Here is a 24949-nt window from a genome sequence, read left to right as displayed (position 1 = left end):
CTAACTGGAAGTTTTGTGTTTTCCTCATCTCAATTTCTATTTGGCTTTGCCGACAACAGAATATGAAAACAGAAGCCAATGCCATGTGGCTCCTGCCAAACCAGTAGTTAAACTGGTGTTTCCTCACTTATGAAACAGTAGGGTTAAATTCACAAATGGAATGTCAACTTCCTAGAAAATACCCTTTGGTCTGAGATCACACTCAGGTGCTTTTTCCCTGGGGCAGTGTGACCAGGGGCTTTCCCCAATCCTGGCTATTTTCTGAAGAAAGTACCAATTTCTTCATCACTGGCTACTTCTCTCTGAGGAGCACACACGACTCCTCTTGGTAGCAGAACAAGTAATGCGCCCACACATACCGACCAACCCCAAACCCACAGATACTGCTGAAACTTCATTTTCTTCTCATTTTCCTTCCTAACTTTAAAATCTGAAATATAATGTCTCATCATCTTTACTTCATTTGTGTCCTATTACAGGTCAAACTCTGAAACTCTTCCTGGTTTCTACCTTTTCTCATAATGTACTATAGACACAAACCTTAGTTCGTACTTGCTTGGGTTAAATTCTGACCACTGAGCCAGAAAGAGAAATAATTTCAGCTCATGTGGCCAAAGATGCAGCACCCAAACGGAAAGAACACAGCCAGGAGTCAGCTTACAGCCACGCCCGTTCTTCTGAAACATCAACCTGCCAGGGCCCCCAAAATAGACTTGTTGTTGTGCTTTATTTTAAAAATTGGAGGCCTTCTCCTTTAAACTTCTGAGTAGCAGTCGACAAATTTCTCTCATTAACAATACAAAACACTAATATAACAAAAAGCCTGAAGTCATCAAAAATACTACCTCAGGTTTCTTAAATCCCTCAACTGGAAAAATAGATTATAAATGGCTAAAAAACCCTTTATCAGGGAAAATGACCACTGTTTAAACTGCTCTTTTCCCAAAGCAACTTCTTTTCTTATTCTATTTGTTCTTTTTTCTCCACACCCCACCCCTACAGTCTTAACACATAATACAGTAAAGGGGTTTTCAAAAATTAGGAAGAACAGCAAAAACAATCAAACAATAAAAACAAAACAGGCTTCTTACCTACAAGAGCCTGGGGACAAGCATGGAGACGGGTCCTCTGTCTATACCTGGTAACAGGTGGTGGTTTCCAGGTGGGAATCAAACTGAACCCTGAATGGCTTTCGGAGTCAAAACCCTGAGTCCGACCCCAGTTTGAACTTTAGCCTCAACCCCCCCAGTAAGAAATTTTATTCAGGTCGTTCATTTCCACCGAGCAACAGTGGTTTCTCTTTGCTCTCTCTGGACATGGTTACCCACAGACAGAACCGGCTGCTGTGTGAGCAATCTGCTCAGTGCAGCTGCTTCACCCAGATAAGCAGACACAACGTCTGCCGGGTGACAGCAGCTCAGCAGACGAGGCTTGGGCGGAAATCCTGCATCCTATCCCCTGCGCTGTGCAGGGTCCTGAGTTCCCAGACTGCTGCCCAAGAGCAACAGGCAGTGGAGGTCTGCGGCTCAGGCAGGAAAAGGGGGGAGTTCCCTTCCCCCTAACTTCCACCAGTGACCTAATACCACCATTGGGGACGCTGGGCCATCGGCTTGGAACGACACTTACAGCTGTTCATGAAACCACTCTGACTCTAAGTTTGCTCAGGACACAGACTAGGATGGTAGGAGAGGAAAAGAAGTTTCAGGCTTGTAAATAAAACACACTTTTTCAGCCCTATTATGGTTCTTGAGAGAAAGGACTAAAGCCATGTGAATAAAAACATCTGCTAAATTCCTTTATCATTTTAGAGCACCTGGATCTCAGCACTGTTTTCCAGGTTAGGAAAGTTGCCACTGCTCCAGTGTGACAGACAGAGCATTTATAAGCTTTAAGCAATCAAGCCTGGAGTCTGGCACACAGGAAGCAAAATCTGCCCAAGCCTGAGACGATGAGCCTTTTCGGATGGTGTTGACTAGTAACTTGGCAACCTACCCAATGAACACAGGGCCACCAAACAACAACACCTATACTTTTACCAGCATATCAGAGACTCTGAAGGGGATCTGTTTCTCCAACTACTGGTTTTGAATTCTGCTTTGCTTACCTGTTGCCGGTGGAGGTCCCTGGACAGGCACAATACTCTTCTCTGGCTCCTCCCTTCCAGCAAAGCATCCTGCAAGGCTCCCAGAGGCTTCTCCACGAATAGTGCCCATGTGTGGGGTCCCCACAGGCAGGAAAGCACTCGCCTTCCCCGCAGCAGCACCTTCTAGCTGTTCAGTCACTGGGCCCGACTCGGAAGGACTGGGCAGTGACATGTGACTGATTTTCCCCTCCGTCATCAGCGCTCCCGAGGCCTTGACTCGTGCTATGACAGCATCCACTATGCGACTCGCAGCTGCCTCGATCGAGTCTGCTCTCTCAGGCAGATGCGCAGCTTTGGCAGAGAGAGTGCAGGGCAGGGGGGCAGCGCCCTTCTCCCTGCCTGGGACCTCGTCACCATGGCCCGAGAGCTGGAGTTCTGTGGGGAGGTCTGCCACACTGGGCTGCAGCGGGACAGGGTGTGCCTCCTCTCTCATCTGTGCCCCCTTGGAGTCACCCACACTGCAGTTGCTGTCCACTCCAGCCAGCTTCCCCTCCTGCTGACCAAGAGACGCCACCTCTGGGGTTGCGGCGCCCTGGAGGTCAGTCACAGCTTTATCTGGTAAAGCTCCCAGGATCATACTCTTCTCCTGGCCCAGCGACACCTGTGGAATCGGGACGTCATGGGTGTTGTGTGATGTATCCTCTCTTCTGGCTCCAACCGTGCCCTGGACCACGGCACCATCCAATACCACATTTCCACTCACCTCACAAGCAGGGGTCTTGCCCTGGGGCTGAGTGTTTTCCACTCCAACATCCAGAGCAGAAGGTTGACTGCAGTTAAGAGCCTCAGACCCATCTGGTAACAGTGGTGAGCTGCTCTGCTCTGCACCCAAGGCTTCCTGGCTTGCATCTGCAGCTGGACTTGCTCCTGGTGGCACCAGGCTCTGTGCAGCCCCACCTTCAGTCAGCAGTGAGACTGGTGGGGCCACTTCCTTGTTATGTTTAGTTTCTGCGTTAAGACAGGCCAAGGGTGTGCCCAGTGAATTACCGTGCCGAAGCACTCTGTCCTCAGCACAGACAGCTGAGCTAGGTTCTTCACCAAATCCTGGGGGCTCTTGTCCAGGAGGTGGTGTTCTCTGCTCTTCCTGCAACGTTCCTGAACAAAGAGTGTCTTCCCTGATGGAGGAACAGCTCACTGCTTTATCCTTGTCATCTGGGCCCTGAGCTGCAGGGCTTTCTGGAACCACCTGGTTTTCTTCTTCAATCAAAACAGAATCAGACGCCAAAGTGGCCTCACCCACATGTAGCAGGGAAGAGTCAGTGCCCCCTTCAATTTCCAGGACTTCAGGGGAAGCTGGGAGGCAGGGACTCTCATGCTCCCCACCAAGTCCTCCGGGGCTGGTGTTTCCCATGTCGGGCTGAAGATCTAGAGCAGAGGAGGGTACGCACAGGTCTGCTGCACCGTCTTCTCGTGGCTGCTTCTCTGGATCATTCGAATGTCTGTCTGGGCCATCTCTACAATCTGTGTGTGGTTCAAGAGTTGCTGTTCCCTTTTCATTCTGGGAGGGGACAAGAGAAAGTGCGTCATCTTTGGTTACTGATTCACTGCCGGGACTGCTTGCCAGAGAGAAAGTCCTGCCTGATGTTACTGCCTGGTCTGATACCCATTCTCTCTCAGCTCCGGGGACAACTGCATGCGGATGTGGAAGCCCCTCAAACATGTCTATTAGAGATGATTCTAGTTTCACATCTTTTCCTTGGCTTTCTGTATCTGCAACTTTGAGAGGACAAAAAGCCACATGTTCCTGGGTCTCTCTAGTTGGGTCAAGGGGGGCTGTGTCAGTCTGTGGGCCTTCCGGGCAGATGACAGTGGGCGGGTGTTGTGTGGTGAGTAGTCCTGTGGTGCTACTTTCAGGCTGGGTCACTATGTCATCACTGGGTTTTGCAGCCAACACTCCACTAGAAGTCATCGTGTTCTGCTGACAGGCAGAGGCAGCACAAAGTTGATCATCTCCAGTTGTCGAACAGATGGGTGGTTTGCTGTTTTGGCTTTGAACATGAGATGAATCCGTTTCTGATGTCTGATTTGGCATAACATCTGTCTGTGGCCTGGGAAAGGTTAGATCAGAGGGTGACACCGCCACACACACACTCGCTAAGGGAGTGTGAGGTTCTAACCCTTCTGAATTCCTGTCTTCTGCAGCAGTTGGAACTACCTGAGAGTTCTGGGCTCTGGGAGCATCAGCACTCTCTTCACTACATCTACGAGTTTCCGTTTCTGCAGTTTTTTCAGTGGGGGCTTCTCCGTGACTGACTGCAAGTAAAGACTCTGCAGGCTTGTCAGTATCCAGGGAGCCAGTGGCAGAGGCGTCGTCTGGAACACTGGCTTTATCCACAGGCTCGTCTGTGACTTTTATGTCAGAGGCTCCAGCTGTGCAGACACTGGAATCCTCAAATCTCTCCTTGGTACTCTCCCCTACTTCAAGCTTGTTCCTCTGGATGGTGGAGTCTTGGTTCATGAGACCACCCTCCGTTTCCCCTACAACCTCCGAGACACTGGCACCTATTGTGGAACTGACCACCAGTCCGCCTTCAGCGGGAGGCTGGGTGGTGCCGGGCTCCGTGACCACACCTCCCTGCAGGACACTGCCTCCACTGCCCGGAGACTCCTGGTCTGTGGCCGCGGCAGAAGATTTTGTTCCAGTTTCTTCACTTGTGATTCCACAGGATGGAAGGCCTTCTGTGCCCTTTCCTCTGCAATCAGGTGTGCTCTGAGGGCAGCTGTCAGGATGAGACAGAGCCTCAGAGTCCGCAGTAGGTGCTGGCTCCACCTCTTCGTCCTTCTCCAGGTCTGTATTTTCCTTCCCACAGAAACAGTCTGTATTCTCTTCCTTAACCACACTTGACATGTCATAGGAACTTTCAGCCTGCCCCACAGTGCTCCCATGGCAGCACTGAGAGCTCTCAGCATCTTCAGGAGGAGAAGCAAACTGCTGGCTGACTGTGGGCTCTGATGCACAGGGAGGAAACCGACCATCTGCATCATGGAGGCTGGGCAGACTGGAAGCTTCCCGTGCTGCCAACACTGAGGGCATAAGATTGTCCATCTGCTTGAGGTTTGTTTTCTAGGAGAAAATGGAAGATATTTTTAAAAAATTGTCCATGGGAAAAGATGTCACTGACACTTTATTACAAGCAAAAATCCTGCTGGAGAACACTCACTAGCATTCTAGGTCACATGATAAACAAACCTAAATAAACACAAGTAAGTTCTCTCTTGCTCCTGATAATCAATTTCCTTTTATAGCTACAAAACCACTGGGATAATAAAGTGGCAAGAATATACAATATAACTGTTTTCTATATTATAAACTTATGTTTACAAAAGTAGATTAAAATTGAGCCTCAAAAACCTTATTTTAAAAAAGCACAGTGGATATATTCAAATGAGCAGCTCAGAAATATTTTTAAAGGTCTTCAGAGGGGCAGAGGCTGCTTTCATGCTGCCTCGTACATACAAGGAAAAACAAATCCTGACCAGCCTTGTAAACTCTTTTCAATAGCAAGGCACAGACAGATGCTCCTGCGCCCTAAATTTTCAGCGAGGAGTTACACAGCACCCTTTAATTCCCAAAATATGCTCCATTCAATCCAGCTTAACAATTTTAGTTATGGGGTTATATTTCAAAAAGATTGGAATGGTCAGTATTCTTTAACTTTTTGATAAAAGTCGTCCCTTTGTTCCTTTAATGCTGAATATTAAATAAGACTCTATCAAGCTAATTATAATACCTAATTCTTGATTATTCCCAGATGGTACTGTGGTTTGAGAGTGTTATATGTCATCTCAAAACAGTTTTTACAACTTTGAAAACAGATATAACCAATTATATGAGAATGGTTAAAATAATCATGGTTGAGCAATTCGATGGAAAATGCTATGCTGTCATATAAATGTTAACTATGAAAAGCAGTGAAATCAGAAAAAGGTATTTATAATATAATGTTTAAGAAAATAAATAAAATGTAGAATCTAAGGTTAGAATTATGCAGAAATCAGAAGTACATGCAGATAAGGCTTAGGAAAAAATGCTGAAGAACAAATGCAGCTGATCTTTAAAGAGTATTTATATCAAAATTTCAGGAATCCATCTAATGATACTATTTGTTCAACACATAAAAACTTTTTAAAATGTCTGGTTTGCTCTTCACTCGTTAGCTGACCTACTACAACAATCTCATGCACATCTACTGAGCAGGGTCATCTGGTTCAGTTACTCACTCGGTTCTGACGTTGAACACTTACACTACCCCACCATCAGTCTCTCCTGCCCCTTTACTGGATCTACTGAAAAAGCTCACACATGTAAGTGTAAACTGTGTTACGCTCATGAAAGTCCTTCTAATAAGACAGTGTAAGAAAAGCGGATTCTCACTAAAAAGTTTCTGTCCTGTGCTCCTTAAGAGTATTCAAAACTGCTTGCTTCCCTTCCTACAGAGAGTGCAACGGTCTCCTAAAAATTAGAGATGAAATCAGGTCATTAAGCTGAATAAAGGGTAAACATTACAGGACAGAGAGATTTGGAGGAAAAAAGCAGTACTGCTTGAGAATTTGTAGAAGCTCCTAACACATGCATCCTCTCACAGTTTTAACTTCTCATGGTTTCCTGTAAACTATACCTATACCTTGCAGGTAGCTTTGGCACCTGCAAACTGCTATTTCAAACGGACTATCATTCACCGAGAAAGAAGAGCTCTAAAGGAAAATCTGACTTCCTGACAGTCCATCCAGAGGAAAATAAAATGACACCTGTTCTGGAACAAACACAGTTTGGAGGAGCAGAAGCAGGCGCACCATTCAACCCTTCTACAAAGTGTCTCGACCTGCTGGCCTCAGAAACAAGACCTGCTCCTAGAGAAGCCTCTGGCACTGAGCTGACGATCCTAGATGACCTTAAATGAAATTACTGCCAAGCTTTTTCCAAATCAAATCAACTATGAAATAAAATGGGAGGAAAAATTATTTAAACTTAGCCTTTCAGATGTTATGGCCAAGAGAGATGTACCCATATGACATTTAGATTACCCGTAATAAATGCTACCAGGGAGTCTGTAATGTTTTTATGTCTGGCAACAGCTTTATCTTGAAGGCTTGAGTGGATTATAAAAATCTTAATTTTTTTAGTGATCTTTTAAAGCACATAACTATTGATTCAAATATAGTAAACATGCTCATCATCAATAGTGGTGAAAAGCCTCTATTTCTGAGTAAATCTGGTTCTTGTTCTTTAGCAACAATCTCAGAAACTGTTTAGCTCATTTCATTTTATAAACTTAAACCAACAAATTTATAGTTAAACAAGTTTCCTTTTACGCCAGGGAAGTTTAGTTCTAGTTGTTGCATATTTCTGTATCTGCAATGTGTATCAGTACATTTCATTATTTTAAAAGCCCGGCAAACACCACTAAAACATTCTCTCAGCCTCCTGCTACTGCCACCCCAAAGCCAGCTCTGCATCTGCACGTGGTAACACCTACGCAGGTAAAACTGCTCTGCAGGCTTCACGGTCTTTAAGGGAAGCATTTTTATGTTCTAATTATAACAAGGTTCATTGTGGGAAGGGGTGAGGTCACCAAAGACTGAAAATGAAACTTTTCTTCTTTACCATTAGCTGCTGTTGGATGTTCATAAGTTTAAAAATATGTCCAGTGCAACTGTCTCCAGGAGGTCGGGGCTCCTGGTGTGAGTCGGACTCGGAGGTTAATGTATAGATGTCCAGCTCTCGGTGATGTCTCACAGAACAGTCTCCGTAAGGGATTTCATACGATAAACTGCTCCAGGAGTCTGGTTCTCCAGCATTCTCCCTGGAAGCAAGCAAACTCTGGTTAATATTATATTATCAGAATGTATAATATAATAATATGTTAATATATATATATTTTTTTTTCCGTCTCCCAGGCATAGATTTAACCCTCAAAGTCTTATGTAAAATTTTTCACCTCATTGCTCTTTGAGGCTCTGTAGGAAAAATCTGGTTTGTACGGTTCCCCAGTAATTCAGGCATATAACTAACTGTTCCATCCTCTTCACAAGGGGTCATAAATGAGTTAAATGAAAACTGTAGTATTTCTCCCTAAAGACAATCTTTTGATCAAGAGAAGAGAAGACTAGGATCTTAAAATAGTTAATATTATGCTGACAACCATATAATGAGGAAATGTAAGTAGAATGGTTTTAGCCTCGCTTTCCAAAAAAACAAGGCTTATTAAGCGTTTCCCTTAAAATGGGTTACACCACATGCTAATTGCAGTCAATTATACTGGGAAGGACAGAACTAATCACTCCAATCCCTGCAACGGCACGCCAATGTTTATTACAAATAGGTGGAGAAAACATTCTCAAAATTCTCAAGGTCAATTATATGAAGAAAAGCAACTACAATGTCATATCGCACTATGCTTGTCAATATAGTTATCAAATCCTCTTTTGAATGAAGTACTTTTAAGTACTTAAGTAAGTTATAACTTTTTTAATTTAAAAAACAACTCTGCTCAACACATCATTATGGATATACCTCATAGTTAAACAAAGCACATATATATAAAAAAGTATTTCTGGGATAGGGCTCAAAACACGAAATCTCAGTGGCAGAGGGTGTGCTTAGCATGCACGAGGTTCAGTCCCCGGTACCTTCGTTAAACAAACAAACCTAATCTCCCCCCAAAACAAAACCAGGAAATCTTTTACGTGGTTCTCTCTAATGAACCCAGTACGTTGGTAAAGTATCCTACAGATTTTGGAAGAAGGCGGAAGGTTGTGTTTGAGATCATTATCATTTTTAAAATGGAAGAAACTAAAGCATTAAGACATAACAGACTTGCCATCCACTGACAAAATAAGAGGGAAACATTACTTCAACTCTCTCTCAGTGCTTTGTCTACTAAACCACACCTGTCTGTCTGTCTGTAACAATTCACCAGTGAATAACTGGAATCTGAAAGCTAAAAATATGTTGTAGTGGAAAACCGGTAACAAACTGGAGAGCCACGCACTGACCGAGGGTAACAAGGGGGCTGCAAGAGGAAACTATTGTAATTTCCACACTCAAGGGTGACACCCCAGCAGCTGCTTAAAATGAACCTAGCATATGCTCTGTTAAATGTTTTACATATTTACGAAGCTGCTCTATGCTGAGTAAAGTGACCACAAACAGAAAAGTACCTGTAAGACAGTCACTTAAAAGTTCAACTGAATGACTCAATTAAGCAGCCAATCAGCTATACCAAACAAGGGGGCGGTGACTTGTCAGCTCTGGAGCTTGGGTTGACATTGCCATGAACTCTGCTTAACTAACTGTCTGACAGACATTACTGGCATAACTGCTTACTCAGATTACCATTATAACCATACTCCAATTTTTTTTTTAAAACAAAAGGCCTTTGAAAACAAAACTTGATTTATACACCATTCAGTGTGAACCAAATATAATAAGCTAAAAGGGGACTGTCTGCCAAGGCAGGGGCAATTAAAAAGTGCAAAGTCTATTTCCAACAAAACGGATTTTTTTTTTAACCAACCTCGCCACTATTAATTCTCAAACTGCTTCTTTTCTAATATCTAAACCTTGGGAAATTCCCTTCTGTGACCACAGTCTATTTACCATCCACCTCTCCCATTCTCTCCTTCCAGAGGAATGTGCTCTTGTTGCCGTAAGTGCTAACCCTGCAATCTTCCAACTCATCATCCCTGTGGATTTTCGTTGCTTCCTAGCCCGTTTAGAAACCAAAGACTAGTCAACGCCATTACTCCCCCACTGGCTTCCATGAGTACCTGCTGCCACCAACACTCTTCAAACCCACGTTGCCTGCGGGGCTGGGGAAAGCCCACCATTCAGCACGGACTTATGTGCCAGGGGCTATTCTAAGGTGCTGGTGATACAAACCAAATCCGTGTCCTGCTGGAGCTTACATACTTACTGAGGGACACAAGAGCAATCAAGATAAAGAAAGCGCCTAATATTCTGGAAGACAGCAAGTGTGATGGAGAAAAATAAAGCAGAGATGAGGGTTGCAACTTTAAATGTGGTGGGTCAGGGAAGACCTCAGTTTGGTGTCATTTAAGCCAATACACTTCCTGCTCTGTATAAAATCCTTACAGGGCCCACTACTAAAATCTGGCAAAGTTCTATGAATAAGAATGTTTACTGCAACGTTAGATATGACTATTAAAAATTGAAAGTAATCTCAGTCAGTAACTAGAGAGCTATTAGAGAAATTAAAGAACAGATCTACAGATGATTACATAGCCATTAAATATAACTGGAGTAACAGTTCAGTAACACTGAAATCTGTAGTATTCAGTGAAATAAAGGTAAAAGTGCAAAAAATGTAAGTTTTAAATATAGACAGTGAAATGTACAAATAAAAATAACGTCACGGTGACTGGGTTATCAGTTTTCTTCTGCAGGATTTTAATTAATGTTTTTAATAATTTTAAAGCTCCTATCCAGCCAGGCCTCACTGCTGCTCTGTAATGTTTTTATGCATGTGTGCTAATCCATCCCCAGTGAGTTACCAAAATGTTCTGTAATGTCCTCAAAGGCCTAATGTTAACCTTGTCTACTTCATTCTCTCGCCTTAGTGAGACACTTGAGGCCATCTAACGTGAACTAAGTCCACCTTCATCCATCGCAGATGCCCCTCTAACTTCTGGATCCTTTCTCAGAGGTGGGTTTGCTCTGTTTCCTCCTGCCTCCTCAGGTAACCGACTCAGAAATCATCCCCCGGATGCCTGAGGTTTCCACCTGCTTCTGGACAAGCTTCTTCCCCACCCACCAACAAGCACGGTGAAGGCACCAACCGTGGGCAGGAGCGTGGCAGGAAGGGGGTCACTGTGCCACCAGCAGCAGCAGCGGTCTTCATTCAACCCTGCAGACCTGGAGTTCTCACTGAGGAATCTGGCCCCAGGGGGACATCTGACAATGTCTGGAGACATTTTTTGTTGTCACAACTTGGGGCAGGTGGGGGGTCCTACAATGCACAGGACAGCTCCCTACAACACAGAATTATCAGGCCCAAAATGTCAGTAGCATTGGTGTTGAGAAATCCTGCTATAAACCCACCAGAACACTTTGTCCGCTCTCCCCTTCCCTGTCTCCTTACCAGCCGTTGAAACAATCAGAGGCTCTGCCATTTGGCCCTTGCTCTCTCCTACTACTAAAACTTCTGTCACAGGTCTCCAGAGACAAAGTAAATCCCTAAAGCCAGTGGCTTTTCTTTGTCATCACTGCCCCTGAGTTTCACAGAATCTAAAAATGATGATCTGATTCTTCTTCTGAAATTTATTGCCACTTGACATCCATAAAGAACCATCTTATTCAGCCACTGTTTTCTCTGGCTGCCTCTTCTTCTCACACCTTAGATGCAAACATGTCAACCTCCTGAACTTGGTTCTCTTTCATTCATCCTTTCCCGCAGCCCCAGCTCACCTTCCTACTCTCTCTCTCTCTAGCCTCGAAGTCTCCCTGAGTTCCTGCTGCACTTCAACTACTCAATGAGTATCTTTGCCAGGATGTCTGGTGGGCTTCCTCAAATTTCAAAACTCAATTTTATATTTCCCCCATTCCCCAAAACAGCATCAACTCCAAATTTATTTCAGTGAATGAAACCACTGTTATCTCTAATAACACCGTTTCCCTTGTTCAGAACATTCTGTTGACACTGTGTTTACACTGCTTCTGCCACCCAGCACCTTTTTCAATTCCTATCTGCACAGCTCTAGTTCAGACCTTGACTGAATTATCTAGACTCTTGCAGCCACTCCTGTTACAGGCCAATTGCCCTAGGACCTCCAGATCTACCAAAAGTAATTATTCTAAACCAATAATATAAGAAAATATTTTAAAGCAAGCCATTGTCTTGCTCAACAGTTTTGTTCTGCAAAATAAAACTTTTTGTTGTTCTTCTTGCATTGGGAGTGGTGTGTGTACTGTGTATGCCCACACCACCTAGGCATTCTCTTCATCTTAAGCATGCCGTGAAGCATAGATCTACCGTACAGACACATAAAGCAGAGAGCCACAGAACTTCATAGACCAAGGCCACTCAGCTAACAACTGTCTCCTTACACACTACAACGGCCCTTCACAGAGGCCGCGCTGCACCACCAATGCTTCTGCCTGGCCAGCAACACCTCCACAGTAAAGCACCGACGTTCTTTTAGTAGATTTATCTTTATAGATCCTACTCTGCAGCCACACTGTAAATGCCCATTCCCCACACACACTTCATGAGCCAGGCATGCAGGCCTATCCAAACTCCACCCATCCCGCACAGTCTGGTGTCCTGATCTCTGTTTCTATTCTTCTCTCTATGGACACAGAACCTGTTCACCCACTGATCTTATTATATTACTCTTTTATGGCTTAAAAAACACTTTAATAATTCATTACATATTATAAATAATATGTTAAAAGCTATTTAATAATTTATGTCCTTGTCATTCCTTCTCACTAGAATACAAGCTCCTTAGGACTGAGATGGTGTCTCTCGGAGCTGCAATTCACAGAAGGTTCAAGATAGAAAGTACAGAACACAAAAATAAGAGTATATGAAGAACTTCTCTTTATCACTAACTTTTTTGGCAGAGTAACAAATGAAAACCTGGCCTAACATTCTGGGGTCATGTTATATAAAAAACTACACATCTCCAAACACCAGGATCATGAAGCACAGGCAGACACGCACAAGGCGGGAACGAGGGAGCGGAGACTGCCAAGGCATTACGAACTGACTTCCCAACACAGGAAATGCAGGCTCAGTTCACTACCTGCCCCCTTCCCCTAAAAACACACGCCCACAGCCTGTCCTTTCCTCCTCGCTAAGAGCTATAGTTTCGGTTGCATCAGTGCTCAGTGTCTGTGCCATCATGCGTCTAGAGCTGCTGTCCACAGCCGATCCAAGTAACGAACTACAACTACTTCTCCTTTCTGTGTATAATTTATTACTTTCTGTTGAATTAAATGAGTTTTTCTAATTACTTTCCTTTTTCTGATTACTCCTGACTACAACCTTGTTTTTATGGTCTTGTTTCACAATGTGATATTCGAAGGTCATTCAATGAAACATTACTGAACACCTATTACACAGTAGGCACTGTGCTAGATGCCAGGGCTACAGGGATAAATATGATACCTTTCTCAAGGATAAATGTACAAACACAGTTTAAGGTCAAACATGAATCAGACAGCCAGTTTGGCTTATTGGTGTTACTGTCACCTCCATGGAAACAAAAAACAGGAAAGAATCTAATAGGAATTTTACCCTTATGAATGTGGCATTTTATGCACTAAATATACCACATTTTATCAAAATTATAATGCTATAACTTGTAAAAGTAACACGTTTTTGTACTACCAAGAAAAAACCTTGTGAATTAAATTATGACACAAGCTGGAATACATACATCTGAAAAGAGATAACACAGACTATAAATACAGTCAACTACCCCCCTGAATACTGGTAGGGGTAAAACAATTCAAACGAACAAACAATCCAACATCACCTGCTTAATGTGAACATTCTCCAGGGCTCCCTGAGCATGCAACAAATAAGACAGTAGATACAAGCGAAAAACGCAGCTCAGAGGCTTTAGACAGACTTAAACAAAAAACACCTAAGTAGCTGAACAGTTTCAAACAAAACCATATGCAGAAACAGAGTTGCTCCGGTGATGGAACAGCAGGCCCAGTCCCACTGCAACCACCTTCCCTCCCAGGTGGGCTATGAGGCCCATACCTGGAACCCAAGGAGTAACTAAATGTTCTGCAATTCCCAAAGTACAGACTTCTTTATGGACAGCTACCACATTTCCCATTTTAAAGTCATTTTCCGTGCTTAGTCTCCTTCACACTTGTGGACTAACTACTCAGCATTCTCCTGATTAGAAGCCCTCTGTGTGTCTAGTTAGTAATCAAGTTGTTCCTCGGCCTTGTATTTTTGCCCTGGAGAAGAATATGCCTGGGTATCTAAAACTTACCTTAGAAATACACACGAAGATTTTATGTACTCAAATCAAGTCTAGCAGGACAGAAAGGCACGTTCACAAATGCACTAGAAATTCTGGTTGTCTCAGTTGGTGAATTAAGAGGCATCAGAGCCTCAGCTGAGTGAAAGGCAGATTTGTAGATGGAGTACAGAGGCTGCAGGAAGGTTTACAGAGATCTCCACTACCTTTCCCTTTTCATCCCAATGAGGACAGCACCACGCTGAAGAAAGGAGAAGGTATTTTTACTACCAACTGTGGCAGTGTGCATTATTTTATTACTATGACACCAGATGGTACTGGAGTCTCTTAGAATTTCTTAGATTGTTACATGCAACTAGATCTCAGAACAGGCTTCAAGATATAAAGAGCTGAGATCATGATTACTGGAAACTTTCAATCATCCTGTCAATAAGGTAATTTTCAACCATTCATGGGCACCCTGAATTTTATCTAGAGTGTCCAGCATGACTCCAAGGGCAGTCTTCCTTTTCTGAGCTCTGAAAGACTTGTTGCTCTGCACCGTAACTTCCTCTTCACTCATCTGTCACCCCTATGGAGGACAGGACCAGGACCACAAACCTGCCGACTTGCTGGGTCTCACTACCCTGTTCCATCTCCTGACACACTGTAGGTACTCAAATACTTGCTGGGATTTCACTCCAGGACGGAAGAGTAGGGATATCCCTCTGTTATCCTCAAGATGTTTACAAATGGTTTGAAATCACTAAGAACTCACTCTACATGAAGGGAAAGATAACCTAAAGAAATAATTCTAGTAAGACCCAATGGAGTGGCAGTGATGGCTTAAAAGGTAAAGTTGGCAAAGCAGATTAAAAAGCCATGACAACTGAATTTAGTGTATGATAAAGACCAGGAGGAAAAATCATGGCTTGAAAGGATATTTTCAACAGCTAGTGAAAAGTGAATATAAACTATATATTAGCAAATCATATTATGTTAATGTTATATTACTGATTTTGATAACTGTACTGTTGTAAGAATATGCTGAAATATTTAGGAATAAAGGGGCAACTTTACTCTCAAAAGAGCTCAGTAAAATTCTATCCATCCATCCATCTACACACATACAAACACACACAAAGCAAATACAACAAAATGTTAACAATTGGTGAATTTAGATAAGGATACACAGCAGCTCACTGTATTATTCTTGCACCTTGTCTGAGTTTAGAATTTTTCAAAAAAATGTTAAAATAAAACATTAATTTTAAAAAGGCAGAGGTATTAATTCTTCCACTATTCTACGATTAGTATTTAGGGAATATGTTGCGATTACTTAAGGCAGGGAAGAAACTAGTATTATTTGAGTACCCACTAAGAGACAGGCCATACACCACGTAATTTAATCTTCATATGAATTTTTCAAAGAAGTACTACCCCTAGTTCAAAGGAGGAGAAATTTAGACTCAGAAATATTAACTCATTTGCTCTGCATATAACACAACAGATTTTGATAAACCTGTCCTCAAACGTTACCATTTCCAAAAAAGTGAGAATTTAGACTAGACATGTAACCTCTTTGAGTATGCATCATGATCTGAAAAAAAGATAGTAACAGTCCCTTTAAAAGGTGCTGTGGTGATTAGAGGGAACAGGAAACAAAGTATCTAATAATGCCTGGCACCCTGGCGGCAGTCAGTGAACACTGGTGCTCGCCTTACTAGCACACAGCACACACATAATGGAGTAACGCACTTGGATCCATGTGGGACTGACCCCTGAAGCCTGTGCTCCCCCACCATCAAACGTTGCACTGCTTCAGGTGGAAAGGGCTGGTCTTTACAGGAACGCCTCATCAGGTGCCACAGGAGGAAGCGTCTCGGGTCATGTGAAGTCAGCAGGGAGCAAACAGGCCTTTAGGGGAACCATTTCTTCACAAATTAAAAGAACGTTCACCCCAGGCAGAACATTTTCCAACACACAAGCCTTCTCTGATGAGAAGTTCTAAAGCCTATCCTCTACTGGCTGAGTCACTCACAGAATGAGCAGATCAACCACAGTCCTTCTCAGGTGTCTGATGAGATTCTGACAGCATCCAGGACAAGCGGCACAGCCCACAACTCTCATTACCTGACTATCTGCAAAACGAGCACAGGCTACCCACATGAAGGGCATCAACTTGCATGTTTATTCCTTCAGTTTTTCTCAAAAATGACACCCCAAAGTGTTCACTACCTTTTTCACAAAACTGACACTAACTAGTACCTACCTTTTTTCCTAAGGGGAAAAAATATCCCACTTGTCATAACAAATCATCGCAAATTCATCTCATTATGTTGTATTTAGACTTCCCTAGAGGTTAATCCCTGGGCAATATGATGCGGAAAGCACGAGAACTGAGGTCTGAGCAGAATCTTGTTTATACCATGGTCTGATCTAAGACAAATTATTTAGCTTCTATGAGAGTCTTTTCCACTATTTAAAAAAGAATTAGGAATAATATTAGCTCTCTTACAAAATTGTTGTAAGGATTAAAAGATACATGGATAGAGATATCATTGCTATATACATGGTTAGTAAGCACTCATTAAATTTTAGGTCCTATTTCCTTCCACAAGCTGGGGGTACAACCATAACCACCCTCTTTTAGTGCTAAGTTTAATTATGTAATAATGTTATCAAATATTGAGCAATGTGTTTATGTATCACATGTATCACCTCATTTATTCTTAACTATCTTGTGAGCGAAGATATTACCCCAATTTGCAGATGAGGAAACTGAAACTGAGTCAGAATTTGGGCTGACATTCTAAACTGCCCCACAAAACTATCTCTACTGTCTATTTTGCACTAGAAAATGCAAACCAATAAAACAAATGAAATATTCTTAATACACGTATTTTGGGTGATTAAGTTCTGGAGATTTAAGTTCTAGATTACTGTGCATTATGGACATGGGCACAGTTTGTGGTCCATGCCGTCCATGGTCATTTTTCTCTCTTCCTTTCCACCGTCAGGGGCTACCTGGGCCCTCTTACTCCATGGTTCCATGACTTCTGGAATATCTCATTCTTCTAACAGCCAAAGTTCTGTATTTTCTAGTTTAACCTTATTGCACTGCTTTCAAGATTCTGTAAAACCATTTTCAATATCCTACCATATTAGTTATACATACATCAATATCTATCATACCAATACTTACAGGGTAAATAAAAATTAAAGTCAAGTTTATACTAGACAGACATCTAAATATTTACTGATGTCATCAAGGTACTTAGTTGTTGATTCTTCTTTTTCAATCAGATTTAAGCCACCAACCTGACTCATCAAGTAACTCTCGGGAATCAATCTTCAGACACAATGCTAAGTCTAATTTTCCCACTAAAGCAAAGTCCTTCATCTTACTTGCGTTTTAGAATTACCTGGAGAGCTTTTACAATTCCTGATGTCCAGACCGTACCTCCCATCGATTAAATAAAAAATCTCTAGAGGTGGCCCTAGGCATCAATATTTTTTTTAAAGGTTCCCAGGAGACTCTAATGTTTAATTAGAATCCCCATGTGATTCTAATGTGCGGCCAAGGTTGTAAAACACCACATTAAAGTAACCTACAGGTGCCGATTCATTTAAAAAAGAAAAGTAGAGCTAAGGCTGGCAAGATGGCAATGAATACTGGAGCTGTTCGTTTATCCTTTGACCTAATTATGTAATCCCCTGGAATTTATCCTATAGAAATGATTTATAAGACGTGAAAAAACAACAGGCGAAAAAATGAGGCTCACTGCAGCATTCGCTTGGTTAATTTCTGGGTTTGTTTTTTTTTTAAGGTTAAAATTAACATCAAACATTAAATGATTTAAATACTTGTGATAAACAAAATATTTTAGAGGGCCTCAAAAATAATTATACAGACCCAAGAAATAGATAAAGAGTACGATAAAGTGAAAATATCAAAATACAAAATGGAATATCAGCTGCAAGTATTTAAGAAAGTCCAAGCAGTGTGGGAGGTTAATATCTGATAATGAAATAAACCTGTCTTAACAGTGGGGGCATTATGAATAATAAGTTATGTGTAACTTAATTGTTTAAAAAATACTAATTCTTCCCTCCCTGTTACCTTCCTACCTTCTGGCCTAAGTCAGAAGGCAGGCAGCTTAGTGCAGGTGTCCCCAAGAGCTGCTTCAAGGGAACATGGAAAAATAAATCACGACACAGAAGTCTGAGCCTGGACTCTGACACAGTTATACTTAATTCATCCCCAGAACACCGGGCACTTCAAACAGACCCTCAGCTAAGAAACAACCCAGAATGACCAATCTCTACTCACCCTGTAAGGTACTCTCTCTTTCTCAGCCCTGTCCCTCCCCAGATGACTAAGGTCAGCTCAGTGATACACAGAGATTTCTGTTTAAGTACTTCTTGGTTTTACACTTAGTATAAAGCTAGGCTGATCTCTCACAGGATCCTTTGCCTATTCCATGACAGTTATTGTCTTGGTAACTACTTATCTCCTCTGCCTACAAAGTGCCTGGTGTTACTTAACGAGACTCGGGAGACACAGACACGTGAAAATTATTTGGAAACGGAGGACATTGTCACTGTTGACAGTAGTCAAATTCTAAATTGGGGAAAGAGACAGAAATACTTACAAAATAGTCTGAAACTTGAAAAAAATAGAACTGTTTAAGGTAAAGTAATTTCAGACTCATGAACAGAACCCAGATCAGTAAGAAAAGTCCAATATCCAAGCACCAGAAGAGAGAGAACACATCTTTAAAACGTTAAAGAGTTTCCTTAGCTTTCTCATGAAGCAAATACACAAAGCAAAATCAAATAGCAATCTTATATGCTTACCAAATTAAATAACTAATCACAAAAGAGGGACGGGAATGCTCATCCATTTTTTTAAACTTTATTTGAAACTCAATATAATGGAAAGATTAAGAGCTAAATATGAATCTCAAACTCTAATATAATGGTAAGCATTAAAATCAGTTGATTTAACAGGTTCCAATGGTGAAGATTCCATTTTCTATAGATAAGCTATTTGTCCTACTTACAGAAACCGGTAACTTTAATCACAATGAAGTCATAATTCTGTAAGCCAGCTTTTCCAGCTCAAGAAAAAAAGAGAATTTTTGTTCATTAGTCTGGGCAGGATTCTTATCTTCAGGCATGAAGTTCACCTGACTTTGTATCAGGTTACTGTAATTAAAATTTAAGAAAAGAACCCATACTTAACAAGTCTAAACTTATGGTTACCAGGGGGAAAGGGGGTGGGAAGGGATAAATTGGGAGTTAGAGATTTGCAGATACTGACTGGTATGTGTAAAATGGATAAACAAGTTTATACTGTATAGCACAGGGAACTATAATTGATATCATGTAGTAACCTATAATGAAAAAGAAAATGCAAATGAATATATGTATGTATATGTATGACTGAAACATTATGCTGTACACCAGAAATTGACACATTGTAAACTGACTATACTTCAATAAAAATAACTTTTTAAAGAACCTATTGAAATAATAATAATAATAATAATAATAATAATAATAATAATAATAAGAAGTCTATAGGCTTCTAATGATCTTGTGTATTTTTATAAATCCCACTGCCCTTATTCAGCACTCTTCATAATTCACTGGTGAAATGCATTAATCTTATTTAGAAGCAGTTAGACAAGTGTAATAGGTCAAAATAAAGGGACAATGTCTCTTTCACAGAATACATGTGATTTTTTTCAGGTCTCTCTCCTCTAATTTGCCACTTTTGTAGAAACATATAATACTGATCTACTATTCCTGATTACAGCATAAGATAAGTAAAGTCATGTGTCCCACAAAAAATTCCCAAACTATTTATGAAGAACTAGATTTTTTAAAAAATTTCCGATTTGTCATAGAAGCAAAAAATCTAAAAATTAGGAAAAATGAAATTTACAAGATACAAAGTTTAAGCTCAAAGATTTAACAGGTCCAGCAGAATAAAATTACTCTGTCAAAAGTTTCTAAACACATACTCTCATTATGCTTTATACTTAACATGAACCAGTGACAAAGAGTTGGCAGATCAGCCCTGATCCAGGACTTGCCTCATTCTGAACAGCAATGCGGTAACAACAAAGATCCCTCCAGACTGCCAGGAACCACTTTTTACTTCCTTAACATCTACAGACCCTGGGGAGACAGGCCATGGGCAGCAGAAAGAAAAGTCATGGCATAGACAGCAACATGGAATGTGGTACCAGATACAGATCCGTTAGACCGATTTCCGTTTCTCCCAAGGTATACTTCACACAGGCCTGGAAAAGTTGGAAACTAACTCAATAATATTCAAGGGGATTTTAAAAGTTCAGTCTCAAACAGGGTTTACTATTACTATTATTTTCAGAAAATCAAAAGCATCCAAAAATCTACTTTAACGGTCGCGTCAAAAAGAGCTTCTGTAATTTACTGACATGATTTCCTTGAATCAAATGTGCAATGCCAGAAACTAATTACAGTGCATAATAAATATAATACAGCTGACCCTTGAACAACGTGAGTTTGAACTGCATGACTCCATTTATACACAGGTATTTTTTAATAAATACATACAGTAAATACTACATGGTCTGTGGTCGGTTGAGTCTGTGGATGTGGAACCGTGGTCACTGAGGGCCAACTATGGGACTTAAGCATCTGCAAATTTTGCTATCAGTGGTGGGTCCTGGAACAAATCCCCTGCGGATTCTGAGGGATGACCGTACCCTGTAAAGCAGTACCCAGTCTTTCAGAGCTCTTTCATTTTAAATATCATTTGTAATATTCCAAGTATAAGGCTGATGTTCTGTGTATAGATGGAGAACAAAGTTCAGGTAAACCAATCAAGGTTTCACAGAGTTAAGGGCTGAATGAGGACTAAAAGAGAAATTCTTTTATTAATTCCAAGCAATTTATTCCCAAGTAATTTAGTATAGTAACTTATGTGGATTAATGAACTGAAAGAAAAGCTAAATGCAAATTATTTCATTAGATTGCCTTTAAAAAAAAGATACTATTCTACTGGACACTCATACCTTAACCAATAAAATCATTTTCATATTAGCAATATTCTCTAAAATGGTATACATATACAAAGACCCCAGAAGATATTCACAGCATAAACATACAGAGAATTTTAACTTACTCTGTAAAAGCTTAAAAAGAAAATCTAAGTCCTATTAAATAGGAGGGAACTGGATTATACATGAGGCAATTATAAAAATGCCACTTCTCAATATATGCAAATGTATTGAGCTCTGTATAAATACTTTGGTTTTCAAACATTCGTGTATATATATATTTTTTTCTGTTACCAAATAAAATGTTTCCAAAAGTCTGTTGAAAAGATAACATGACAGATGGTATGCCCTTGTATTACAAATGTGTTCTACCTGGAATCTGCTCTTCTCTGTACTGTTCTTAAGCTCTTATCTCAGGGTATCTTAAAAAGCCACGTTTTCAGAAGATGAATGGTCTAGGTCATACATTTTTTCCATTTATTCATTCAAACATTCAACAAATATTCAAGCAGTAACTATCATGTTCCTAGGTATGAGGAATATATTGATGAATAAATAAGACAGCCAAGGTTCCTACCATAATGGAGCTTACAGTATAGAGGGGCATGATTATAGTTAGAGACAAGTGTTTTAAAGAAAACAAAACAAGGTGCTTATGGCAGAAATTTCCTTTGAGTGGAGATAGTGGCTTCTGCAGACAGGAGTCTGGAAAATCTCTGAGGAGTCATGACAACTGATCTGACTCATATGAAAGAGCCAGGATGCAGAGTTACTAGGACAGACTATCAGGCAAAGGGTACAGCAAGTGCAAAGATCCTGAGGTTAGCAAAAGAAAGCAACGGGAATGAGGAAAATGTCATGAAATGAGATGAGAGCTGTATGGGGTTCAGATCTCATGAAGCTCTGCTAATCATGTAGGAACTATGATTTTATTCTGAGTAGGGTGAGAATATATTCAAAAGAGGAAGGCAAAGAGGGAAAAAAAATGAAACTAACAATATTAACCAACAGTGGTACCAGACAAATATAATTGACTTTTAATCCTCACAATAACTTTGAGGCAGGGGCCAGTGTATTTCCATTTTTCATATGAGGAAACTGAAGCTTAAGGAATAATTTGCCCCAGTTCACACCTAGTAAGTGCCAAGGCCAGACTCTGTACCCAGACCTAATTCCAAAACTTCTGTACCTCTCTACACAATTCACAGTCATACACACTCACAGCTTCAAACTGCGACTGCATTCAAATTATGCAAACTGTAAGTCTGGTACAATATTTATCAGAAGCTAATCTATACTCGGTTTTCTGTTATGTATTTCGTAGGATCCACAGCAAGTTTTCAACTGTGGAAAAACACAGATTAAGAGGCCATTCCCCAGAGACAAGGTTACAGCATCCCAATAAGTATATTCATGGTCGGCCCCAAAACGCAAGGTTCATGTATGCAGTACAACAAAATCCATTAAGGTCAGAGTTAATTTCAACTAATTTCCCAGCATCCCATCTGTTATGCAATTGTCAACAATCCATCAACCTCTGTCTTCTTACCTTGTCCAGCATGTTGCAACTCAAGAAAAAGGCTCAGTTTCATGTTAACATACACGGAAAACCCTGTCAAATCAACTCAGAGAAAAATACTTCTCCAGTACTAACAACACTGGTCATTCAGAGGGAAGTTCAAAGACAGGTCTTGTTGAGATACAGCAAAAAGCCAGATCAAATGGCAGAGAATAAACAGTGCATCAGTTTGGAAGCTGATACTCACTTATAGCTGCCCGAACACCACGAACATTGCAAGCCCATCCTATTCAGGTCCTGGCTTTAAAAGCAGAGAAAAACAGCCAGGTCAGCCCTCCCAAAAGGCACGTTTTGCTGAGTCTACTTTGGACAGGAAGTGCAGCACCTAGTTCCTTATTTGAGGGTTACTGCAATATCTTCTATGAAACCACATCACCCTAACAGTGCCAAACCTCAAGGAGTCCTACAAAATCAACCATAACTCCACGGAGATGGAGTGGGAGAGGCTAATGCCAGAAAAAGGAGAGGGAGGGGGAAAGGGGACAGGAGGTGAAGGAGGGACGGAGCCCAGGGGAGGGGAAGGGGGAGGGGAGGGAGAGGAGGAAAGGGAGGGAGAGGGGAATCAGTGATCCACCTTAAAATGAATAGGAGGTGGTTGTAGAGAGCTCATTGCTAGACTAGTTATGCACTCACACACGTGCAGATTCACTAGAAATTTTAGCACCCATACTCTGACTTTCTGTCTTCCCTCCTGTTTTTGACTGAATACTGCTACTCTGCCCTTAACAACCAGAACGGGAACAGTGCAAAGGAAAGAGGGCACATAATTTGAGCAACTGCTGGGTATCAGCAATTTGTTGTAAATTCTGTTGTTAAATAATACAAAACAAGTTTTATATGGTAATGGTAAGAACACGAGCTGGAAAGCCAGAACGACTTGGTTTGTTTCCTTTTTTTTTTTTGGCATTACCGCCTGTGTGATCTTGGGCTAGTCACTTAAATTTCTCTGCAGCTCAGTTTCTTCATCTGTAAAGTGGAAGTGCTAGGTTTACTGTGAGAACAAATGAACTCAAATGTAAAGTGTGATCAGCACAGCATTTGGCTCTCCCAAAGTGCTCAATAAACTGCCACTATGTGGGGTACTAGGGCTGGTATAATTCTAATGAGAAAAACAGAGGCAGTTTCTGAGTATTCAAGGGTTAAAAAGAAAAACAAAAAGCACAAGGACCTTGCTTGTGGGGTAACTGTCAGGCAACCTTCCCTATGTCACCCTACCACTATTTACTCCCAAGGGCCCTAAGAAGAAAATGGGGCTCTAATTCCCTGCTGTTTCAAGGGACAGTGTTGCAGTTGCAGGATGAGTTTGACCAGGAAAAAATGTGTCAGAAATGGGATGGTGGTGCAGAGATGCCATATTCATAGAAAGCTAAGTCATCATCTTATTTCCAATGAATCTTCATTCCTACACTTCAAATAAAGGGATATGCTAGATTTCTAAGAACTTGACAAGCATGTTCTCATTTAATCCTATCAGGCCTATGAAGTATATGCTATCATTTCCCATTTTATGGATGAGAAACTGAGGCTCATGGATGATGAACAATAGGGATGCACTCAAGTTCAGCTTTGCCATCTTTAATAACAAATAGTTGAAAGCCTACTGAACATGTATGTGATCAACGATCAATTAACTGCAGTTTACTATCATATCAGTGAAGCAACATCACCAATACAATATTGTCAAAAAAAAAAAGGAAATATTTTGTTAGCATTCTCTACATAAAGTACAAATGTCCTTATGTGCTTTTGATGTAGCAATTCTAATGGCCAGTTAAAGCACAAATGTGTATTTACTATAAAATGCTACAATAATCAATGACTGAAAACTGTTAATGTTATGAATAGAAGAGTTTTCAAATGATTAAAGTAGTAGAGAAACAGCCTAACAGTTGATATGGATATTAAGAGAGAGTGCACTGGCTAGATAACTGTACGAGGACCATTTTATCTTTTTTGAGCCACAAATGTTTATAAAAATTTAAATGATGCAAAGAACTACAGATATTAGATTATATAAAAATTAATTCTGATTAATTTTTTATTAACTATCATTTATAACACTAAATAAACATTCACTAGAATATTTCTTTTTAATTGTATATATCTCATTCCATTTAGGTCATGTGTCTTTGGAGGCAAAATTCTGTATTTGTAATTCACAATTCAAAATCCCATTTGTATCGCTATTTTGTAAATCAATCACAGCTTATAAGAAAAAAATTAAAAGCA

At 41.0% G+C, this 24949-nt stretch overlaps 1 protein-coding gene across 10 annotated transcripts in view; it reads right to left on the bottom strand.

The window, feature by feature from the left end:
• The window catches only part of AKAP13 (A-kinase anchoring protein 13), a 292102-nt gene that overhangs the window by 134794 nt on the left and 132359 nt on the right, over window positions 1–24949 (bottom strand). For all 10 annotated transcript variants that reach the window (XM_072950728.1, XM_072950730.1, XM_015234379.3 and 7 more), the window contains exons 6-7: window positions 7749–7947; window positions 2105–5207 (exon numbers count right to left, since the gene is read on the bottom strand). In XM_072950728.1, the coding sequence (XP_072806829.1) occupies window positions 2105–5207; window positions 7749–7947 (3302 nt within the window). The remainder of the gene's footprint in view (window positions 1–2104; window positions 5208–7748; window positions 7948–24949) is intronic.

The sequence above is a fragment of the Vicugna pacos genome, chromosome 27 (genome assembly GCF_048564905.1).
Source record: "Vicugna pacos chromosome 27, VicPac4, whole genome shotgun sequence".
NCBI lineage: Eukaryota > Metazoa > Chordata > Mammalia > Artiodactyla > Camelidae > Vicugna > Vicugna pacos.
Note: the sequence above shows the minus strand (reverse complement) of the source record. Positions and strands in the feature narration are given on the sequence as shown.